The sequence below is a fragment of the Salvelinus alpinus genome, chromosome 4 (assembly GCF_045679555.1).
Source record: "Salvelinus alpinus chromosome 4, SLU_Salpinus.1, whole genome shotgun sequence".
Lineage (NCBI taxonomy): Eukaryota > Metazoa > Chordata > Actinopteri > Salmoniformes > Salmonidae > Salvelinus > Salvelinus alpinus.
The window spans coordinates 71,481,142-71,490,472 of record NC_092089.1 but is presented as its reverse complement, the minus strand read 5'-3'; the positions used below and the strand labels follow the sequence as shown (position 1 = coordinate 71,490,472).

At 48.1% G+C, this 9,331-nt stretch overlaps 1 protein-coding gene across 1 annotated transcript; it reads left to right on the top strand.

Moving 5' to 3' along the window:
• The first annotated feature begins 434 nt into the window (after positions 1-434).
• LOC139574351 (beta-crystallin A1-2-like) lies at positions 435-2,934 on the top strand. Its single transcript, XM_071398842.1, has 6 exons — positions 435-561; positions 1,224-1,306; positions 1,429-1,547; positions 1,753-1,894; positions 2,063-2,205; positions 2,337-2,934. The coding sequence occupies exons 2-6, from the start codon at positions 1,232-1,234 to the stop codon at positions 2,482-2,484; spliced, it is 627 nt and encodes a 208-aa protein (XP_071254943.1). The 5' UTR covers positions 435-561; positions 1,224-1,231; the 3' UTR covers positions 2,485-2,934.
• The last annotated feature ends 6,397 nt before the right edge of the window (positions 2,935-9,331 follow it).

Genomic DNA, 9,331 nt, shown 5'->3' with positions numbered 1-9,331 from the left:
TCTGTGTTGTCCTAAGTGTTTAGTGACTAATGAGATACTATTACATATAGATGTCAAACTTTCTAATTCTCAAACGTTTCTATCCTGTCCATATTCAATTATAAACATATTTGTATACTGACTTTTTCTCTCTACCCAAACGGTGCCTGTGCCCCTTTAATCTCCACATCCTCCACCTCTATCCCGGCCTTTGTGACTGCCACACACCGGACTGCTGACCAGCACGAACTGACCGGGCCGCTATTGTTCCTCTCCCATTCAGGGCGAACCCCGATCGCTGTGCACAGAGAGGACTGACGTTCCATAGTATATGCTGAGCTGGCGTGTCGCGCAGTTTCGATGGAATGACAGGAAAGAACAGGAGCGCGCTGTTGGCCAGTGTTCTAGGTGGGAAAAAGTTATTGTGCGCGTACCAAAGCCCTGCGCCATGGACGCGCTCCAAGGGGCGCGCTTCTCGTTGGTCCATATAAAACTGAAGCGCCAGGTTCTCTCAAAGCTCTACGCGAGATAGCGTTAGGCGCGTGCCACTACCGAGCTCATCACGAATAAGTGCCAAACTAGGTAAGGTGCCAACTCCGTAACGCATTTAATGCAAATTATAGGAACAGTCAGTCAGATAGGTCATAACAGGCTTATTCAAGACGCGTTTACACATTCATTTAAAACTCACCAAAAGCACTAACCCTGAAACAACACGTTAACCTGCAGTGCACATTGCATAGATTGGCTACATAATGTATAGACTCGTTTAACTGATCCGTGGCTCCATATTGCCTATTCTGGTGTAGCCTACAAACTTGGATGGACAATAAACGATCTGATGTTTTACTGTTAGTTCACAATAATCTCGATTTGTTGCGTATTATTTATTTTATACGATTGGCTATAACAGGGAGCGAGCTTGTTAGATAAAATATCGTGTAGCTTTATCATAGATTAATTGATCGGCATTAGTATGACTTCAGCTCATTAGAGACTGTGCAGTGACATTTTTTTCCAAATAGTGCATAGTAGAAGTGTTAAAGGGGAAACATTTTAGAGAGGTTGTTTCCCGTGGCATGTTCACTTGAAAACCAGTGTGAAGCCTTGATTATAGAATAACATAGAATGTAATAAAATATAATGTTACTCTGTCTGTGTGGATTGTTGGCGTTGAGGTGACTTATAGAGTGTAGGAGAGTTGAGAAGATTGTGTAACGGAACGTTTGACTCTTGCCTCTTAGGTGTAAAGATGTACAGAACCACTAGATCACCAATGATGCAATCCCTTGTCAACTCAGGAATGGGCGTGGCTCCTTTCTTCAAGGTAACACACCTTAGAGGAGCACATACCTTTGCATAAGTGGGATGGGCTCTGTCACCTTAAATGTCCCTCTCCTCATCTTCCATTTCTTCTCCCTCTCCCCACCCATCTCTCTCTCTCTGTAGGTGACTGTGTTTGAGCAGGAGCACTTCCAGGGCAAGTGCCAGGAGTTCACCTCTGAGTGCTGCAACATCCACGAGTGTGGTCTAGACATCATCCGCTCCATCAGAGTGGAGAGTGGAGCGTGAGTTTCACACTGTGTGTTTACGCCATCTGTTTAGTGGGAATGTTTATTTATGGACAGAGGAATCCAGGTGTGTAATCTGTCTGTCTGTGTGGATGAGTGAGTTATTTTGTTTATAGTGGCTGGTTCAATGTGGGTGTATAAGATGGTAGTTCAACGTGTAAAATATCTCAATGTGTAAAATATCTCTCTCACCCCCCTGTAGCTGGGTGGGCTTTGAGCACCATGACTTCCAGGGCCAGCAGTTCATCCTGGAGAGAGGAGAGTACCCCCACTGGGACGCCTACAGTGGCTCCCTGTCCTACCACGTGGAGCGCCTCATGTCCCTGCGTCCCATCTACTGTGCTGTGAGTACCACAGTGTGTGAGAAAGAGGAGATGTGAAAGAGAATCAATGCATTTTTTTTTTATGTCTGCCAAACGGATACATTCTATTAAGGCCTTCCTTGAGAAACTCCCAAATTCTTGGAATATGGTCATATTTATGTGTGTGTAACCTTCCTCTCTTTCTCTCAGTCCCACATGAGCAGTCGTATGATGATCTTTGAGAGAGAGAACTTCATGGGCCGCAGTGTTGAGCTGTGTGATGACTACCCCTCCCTGCAGGCTATGGGCTGGTCCATGCCCGAGGTCGGCTCCATGCACGTGCAGTGTGGCGCGTAAGTTAATGTCTATTATTCACTACACACACACCACGTGTTAGCAAACAGCTGTGGTTTAATACTTTGCACACACGAATGATATACTAAACCTTAGTGTTAAATGAATATCCCCTATCGCTATCCCCCAGCTTTGTGTGCTACCAGTACCCCGGCTACAGGGGCCAGCAGTACATCATGGAGTGTGAGAGACACAGTGGAGACTACCAGCACTGGAAGAACTGGGGCTCCCACTCCCAGACCCCCCAGATCCAGTCTATCCGCCGTATCCAGCATTAAGAGGGGCTAGAGGCTGAGAGGCCCACGGACAGCAATCCCCAGCCCAGACGCTGCTCTACCCCTTACCCCCCCAACGGGAAGACCAGCTGCCCCTAACTACCGACTCACCACATAACACTGACACACACAGCCGCTCCGAGGTACGATGAGACTATATCGCACCGGTAAAGCACAGGAACACATACACTGACATGACTGACATAACACACTGTTTACTTTTATCAGGGTAGAGCACCCACACACAGACACACACCTGCGCTGTACTACCTGAACCCCGAACCCCTGTCCAGGTCACCAGGGCTGAGCAGAGAGCCACACATCCTGCTCGAACCAGAGGTCAACGCATCAGCAGACACCAGTTTCAAGATGGCGACCACCGTAGTGCAGCTCTAATGTGATGTGTGTAGGAGGTTGAACCAAAGGTTAACTAATAAACTCATGTTCACTTCAGTCACTCAGGCCTGTCCTATCATTATGCGGTGTGTGTGTGTAGGATCATCTATAATAAACACCATATGGGATTCAACATAGCAGCGTCTCAAGATGTGCTATTTGGGTCTAATGTAATAAGCCAAGGGCTTGTACACTGCATGTCAAACCCTCTGATAAACATAGATATAACATAAAAACTACTTCAAATAAACCTGTTGCTTTAAAAAAAAAAAATGAATAGCCTTGCTGTATCCACTCAGATTACTGTCACCACTTAAAGACACTACAACACCGTGATAAACATCTCAGCTATTTAGGCCGCACTTAAAATATATTCACACAAGGACACGTTAAGAATATCTTTAATCTGGTTTTTAAACAGAAAACAGTCAAACACCTGGGGAGAACAGTAATAATGACAAACCTGACGTGATTCCATTCTAGAACAATCCGAAGCAGAATCGGAAGATGTAGGCCTGTGATGATCGACACTCAACCAATGAAAGTCGACAATTGCTGTGAAACTGAACTAACAGCAGTGTAAAACCTGATTTGTTGGCAACTCAGAACGAAACATTTGCTATATGAATGAACCCAAACTCCTCTGCACAAGAGGCAAATATAGCTGGTGTTTTTCCTACACGCGTCATTGAAAACTTTAACACAATGATGTTGTAAAGGTCTGGGCAGTGAGATGTAGACAAACAGCACAACTGACCCACAGTGTAAAACACATTCATAATTGACGATCTAAGTGCTGAAAACTAGAACTCAAGCACAGAGCTCTAAAGACAAGGTGAGGCAGAAAAAAGGTACAACAAAAACGTCCAATTTTTTTTTCAACATCCAATCGTCCTCTTTTGTTTAACAATTGGTAACTTGGAGGAACTCAACCACACAATCATGCCACACAATCATGAAAACTCAGATTAGAGTTGAGTGTGATAATCTGACCGATAATGTAGGATACCGTGTGTATGGACTCAGTCAGAGCAGAGATGACATATATCCAATAAAAGGGGCGTGGTCCAACTCTCCTCCAATGACATCAATCTCCTCTTCCTCATTAGAACTAAGCCCCTCCCCCCAGGAGCCAGGCAGTATGATAGGAGGGACTGGGGAGGCGCTAAAGCCCCCCAACACATCCACTTCCTCTTTCTACCAGCTTCCTGTTGACCCTTCGATGTCCACCTCTCGGATGGAATGTGAAGGATGGGAGACTGGAGGCTTTTACTATCCCAGAATGCATCTGAACTGAGACCTTCCACTCTCCGATTTGAATTGGTGGGTTGTGGAGTTCGGTCTGTTTTTCTGCTTTGTCATCCATTCTTCTCCATCTCCATCTACATCAATACTTTCATCAGAATCTTCTATCGCTCTGATGTCTTCAACATCTATTTTGTCCATCCGGGTCTCCCTCTCTTCTGTCTGATCAGTCTTTCGTGGTTTAAACATGGCCCATCCCGTTTCCTCTCCATCTTTCATTCTGCACTGTGTCTGCAGGACTTCCCTGGTCTTCTGGAAGGCTGAGGAGGTGGTTTCCTGGATGACATCGACATCCTCCTCCTCCTCCTCTGTTGTCACTTCTTTCCCAGACTCCTCTCTGTCCTCTGGGTGTACCTGCTCTCCACAGGCTGGGGCTTCTGGAACAGAGATGGGAGGGTGAGGTTCTGAGAGCGTTTGGACCAGCGGGACTACTTCTACTTCTGGACATGCACTCTTGGTCTCGCTCTCCTTCCTTCCCTTTGTCCTCTCCTCCTTTACTCTCCTACTCTTCTTTCTTGTCCTTGCTGGGTCTGATCCCTTCTCCCACTCCAGCTGAGGCTTCTTCCCTCCTCCTCTTCTTCTGCTTCTCTTCTTTGTTTCTGCCCCTCGGCTGGTCTGTTCTGCGGGAAGGCTGGTCTGTTCTGGTGGAACTGGAGCAGATGTAACCTTTGCACACACACCATTGACGTTTTTCTTTCTGGGTGGTCTGCCTCTCCCTCTCTTCACTATAGCCACTGCCCCAGACACTCACCTCACAACCTCCTCGCCCTGTCTGATTGGCTGGGCACTCTGACCTCTGGGGTTCTGATTGGGCTGATCGGGGGATTGGGTAGGGGTGGGGTTTTCTTGGTAGTGTCAGACTGATGCTGGCCGGGCCTTGGTCTGAGAGATGACAACACTGACTATAATTAGACCACTCAGCCATAAAACACCTATACAAATTATACACGGCTAACAATTTACTGAAGAATGCATGAAGTATACTGAGTAAATAGTAGCAGATGTTTCATAACATCAAATGTTGAGGAAAGTCTCTCACCTGAGATTTGATCTTCTCAGCCGACCTGATTGTGCGGTTGACTGGGGGTGGGCATTTGCCTGTGAGAGACTCCGCCCCTGGTAACACAAATCAAATCAAATTTTATTAGTCACATACACATGGTTAGCAGATGTTAATGCGAGTGTAGCGAAATGCTTGTGCTTCTAGTTCCGACAATGCAGTAATAACCAACAAGTAATCTAACCTAACAATTCCACAACTACTACCTTATACACACACAAGTGTAAAGGGATAAAGAATATGTACATAAAGATATATGAATGAGTGGTGGTACAGAACGGCATAGGCAAGATGCAGTAGATGGTATAGAGTACGGTATATACATATGAGATGAGTACTGTAGGGTATGTAAACATAAAGTGGCATAGTTTAAAGTGGCTAGTGGTACATGTATTACATAAAGATGGCAAGATGCAGTAGATGATATAGAGTACAGTATATACATATGAGATGGGTAATGTAGGGTATGTAAACATTATATTAAGTGGCATTGTTTAAAGTGGCTAGTGGTACATTTTTACATAATTTCCATCAATTCCCATTTTTAAAGTGGCTGGAGTTGAGTCAGTATGTTGGCAGCGGCCGCTAAATGTTAGTGGTGGCTGTTTAACAGTCTGATGGCCTTGAGATAGAAGCTGTTTTTCAGTCTCTCGGTCCCTGCTTTGATGCACCTGTACTGACCTCGCCTTCTGGATGATAGCGGGGTGAACAGGCAGTGGCTTGGGTGGTTGTTGTCCTTGATGATCTTTATGGCCTTCCTGTGACATCGGGTGGTGTAGGTGTCCTGGAGGGCAGGTAGTTTGCCCCCGGTGATGCGTTCTGCAGACCTCACTACCCTCTGGAGAGCCTTACGGTTGTGGGCGGAGCAGTTGCCGTACCAGGCGGTGATACAGCCCGACAGGATGCTCTCGATTGTGCATCTGTAGAAGTTTGTGAGTGCTTTTGGTGACAAGCCGAATTTCTTCAGCCTCCTGAGGTTGAAGAGGCGCTGCTGCGCCTTCTTCACGACGCTGTCTGTGTGGGTGGACCAATTCAGTTTGTCCGTGATGTGTACACCGAGGAACTTAAAACTTTCCACCTTCTCCACTACTGACCCATCGATGTGGATAGGGGGGTGCTCCCTCTGCTGTTTCCTGAAGTCCACAATCATCTCCTTTGTTTTGTTGACGTTGAGTGTGAGGTTATTTTCCTGACACCACACTCCGAGGGCCCTCACCTCCTCCCTGTAGGCCGTCTCGTCGTTGTTGGTAATCAAGCCTACCACTGTAGTGTCATCCGCAAACTTGATGATTGAGTTGGAGGCGTGCATGGCCACGCAGTCGTGGGTGAACAGGGAGTACAGGAGAGGGCTCAGAACGCACCCTTGTGGGGCCCCAGTGTTGAGGATCAGCGGGGTGGAGATGTTGTTACCTACCCTCACCACCTGGGGGCGGCCCGTCAGGAAGTCCAGGACCCAGTTGCACAGGGCGGGGTCGAGACCCAGGGTCTCGAGCTTGATGACGAGTTTGGAGGGTACTATGGTGTTAAATGCTGAGCTGTAATCGATGAACAGCATTCTCACATGGGTATTCCTCTTGTCCAGATGGGTTAGGGCAGTGTGCAGTGTGGTTGCGATTGCGTCGTCTGTGGACCTATTGGGTCGGTAAGCAAATTGGAGTGGGTCTAGGGTGTCCGGTAGGGTGGAGGTGATATGGTCCTTGACTAGTCTCTCAAAGCACTTCATGATGACGGAAGTGAGTGCTACGGGGCGGTAGTCGTTTAGCTCAGTTACCTTAGCTTTCTTGGGAACAGGAACAATGGTGGCCCTCTTGAAGCATGTGGGAACAGCAGACTGGGATAAGGATTGATTGAATATGTCCGTAAACACACCAGCCAGCTGGTCTGCGCATGCTCTGAGGACGCGGCTGGGAATGCCGTCTGGGCCTGCAGCCTTGCGAGGGTTAACACGTTTAAATGTTTTACTCACCTCGGCTGCAGTGAAGGAGAGCCCGCAGGTTTTGGTAGGGGGCCGTGTCAGTGGCACTGTATTGTCCTCAAAGCGGGCAAAAAAGTTGTTTAGCCTGTCTGGGAGCAAGACATCCTGGTCCGCGACGGGGCTGGTTTTCTTTTTGTAATCCGTGATTGACTGTAGACCCTGCCACATACCTCTTGTGTCTGAGCTGTTGAATTGCGACTCGATTTTGTCTCTGTACTGGGACTTAGCCTGTTTGATTGCCTTGCGGAGAGAATAGCTACACTGTTTGTATTCGGTCATGCTTCCGGTCACCTTGCCCTGGTTAAAAGCAGTGGTTCGCGCTTTCAGTTTCACGCGAATGCTGCCGTCAATCCACAGTTTCTGGTTTGGGAATGTTTTAATCGTTGCTGTGGGTACGACATCGTCAATGCACTTCCTAATGAACTCGCTCACCGAATCAGCATATTCGTCAATATTGTTGTTGGACGCAATGCGGAACATATTCCAATCCGCGCGATCGAAGCAGTCTTGAAGCGTGGAATCAGATTGGTCGGACCAGCGTTGAACAGACCTGAGCGCGGGAGCTTGTTGTTTTAGTTTCTGTTTGTAGGCTGGAATCAACAAAATGGAGTCGTGGTCAGCTTTTCCGAAAAGGGGGCGGGGGAGGGCCTTATATGCGTCGCGGAAATTAGTATAACAATGATCTAGGGTTTTTCCAGCCCTGGTAGCACAATCGATATGCTGATAGAATTTAGGGAGTTTTGTTTTTAGATTAGCCTTGTTAAAATCCCCAGCTACGATGAATGCAGCCTCAGGGTGTGTGGTTTCCAGTTTACAAAGAGTCAGATAAAGTTCGTTCAGGGCCATCGATGTGTCTGCTTGGGGGGGAATATATACGGCTGTGATTATGATTGAAGAGAATTCCCTTGGTAGATAATGCGGTCGACATTTTATTGTGAGGAGTTCTAGATCAGGTGAACAGAATGACTTGAGTTCCTGTGTGTTGTTATGATGATCACACCACGTCTCGTTAATCATAAGGCATACCCCCCCGCCCCTCTTCTTACCAGAAAGATGTTTGTTTCTGTCGGCGCGATGCATGAAGAAACCAGCTGGCTGCACCGACTCCGTTAGCGTCAGCCTTCTCCATTCTGACAACGCACACTGCAGGCTGGCATGGCATCTTGTTTGTTTGTACACACACCTGGCAACGCATCAGTGACCTGATTGGGCAGTTTGCTGGGGGTAGGCGTTTCCCTGGCAGCATCCTCGGGTTGGCATAGCTCCTCGCCTGTACAGACAGACACACCCAGGAACACATCATCCACATCCGGCAACGGACCACTCACAATCTCGCAGTTCCTCGTATTCACGGAGTACCCTTTCTTTATCCTCCTCTTCTTCTTGATCAGTAGTCTGGTCCTGTCTATGTTCCTCTCCCCATGATGTTTCTTGGGCCAAACTATAGGTTGGATGTTGATCTCGCCTCGCAACCATCTTCTGGTCATCACCTTCCTCTCTTCCCCTGGGCTGGGTGGCAGACTGGTAGGGGGTAGAGCTGAGGTGGGCTGGACACTGTTAGGAGTTGAGTATGGAAGAGGTGATGTGTGAGAGAGAGGGAGGTGTGTGTGTGCGGGGTGTGTGACTGTGCTACACTGCTCTACGTGGGCTGTGTGTGTGTAGCTGGGTTCTGGTTGAGGCATGTATACCTGGGCTAGGTGTGTGTTACTCTGCCCAGTGTTAGAGGTGTGTGTATAGGCTGTGTGTGTGTAGCTCTGCTCTTCTCTGACTTTAGTGCTCTGAGTTCTGTGTTCAGCTGTGCTGGTCACCATCTGGGCTCCACTATAGTTCCTGAGAGCGGTGTAAGGCTCCGAGAGGCTGGCTGTGCTCCGAGCCCCCTCTCCCTGTGCCTGTGCCACTGGGTTGGATGCTGCCACCTGCTGCTCAAACGACCTGAGGAAGTGATCCAGGATGTCACTCAGCTCACTCTCCACATGCTGCTGCAGCCACACTTCTGAGGAACTTGGCACTTCCAGAACGGTCATCCGCACCGGTCACCTCAGGAACAGCGTCCATGGCGCTAGGAGCTGCTACGGCAACGCCCCTGCCGGCGTCCTGGCGACCACCACAGGCGA

Coding starts and splice junctions, on each gene's coding strand:
- LOC139574351 (XM_071398842.1), top strand. CDS start 1,232: ATGTACAGAACCACTAGATCACCAATGATGCAATCCCTTGTCAACTCA. Junction 1,895..2,062: donor TGCGTCCCATCTACTGTGCT/GTGAGTACCACA, acceptor TCTTTCTCTCAG/TCCCACATGAGCAGTCGTAT. Junction 2,206..2,336: donor ATGCACGTGCAGTGTGGCGC/GTAAGTTAATGT, acceptor GCTATCCCCCAG/CTTTGTGTGCTACCAGTACC.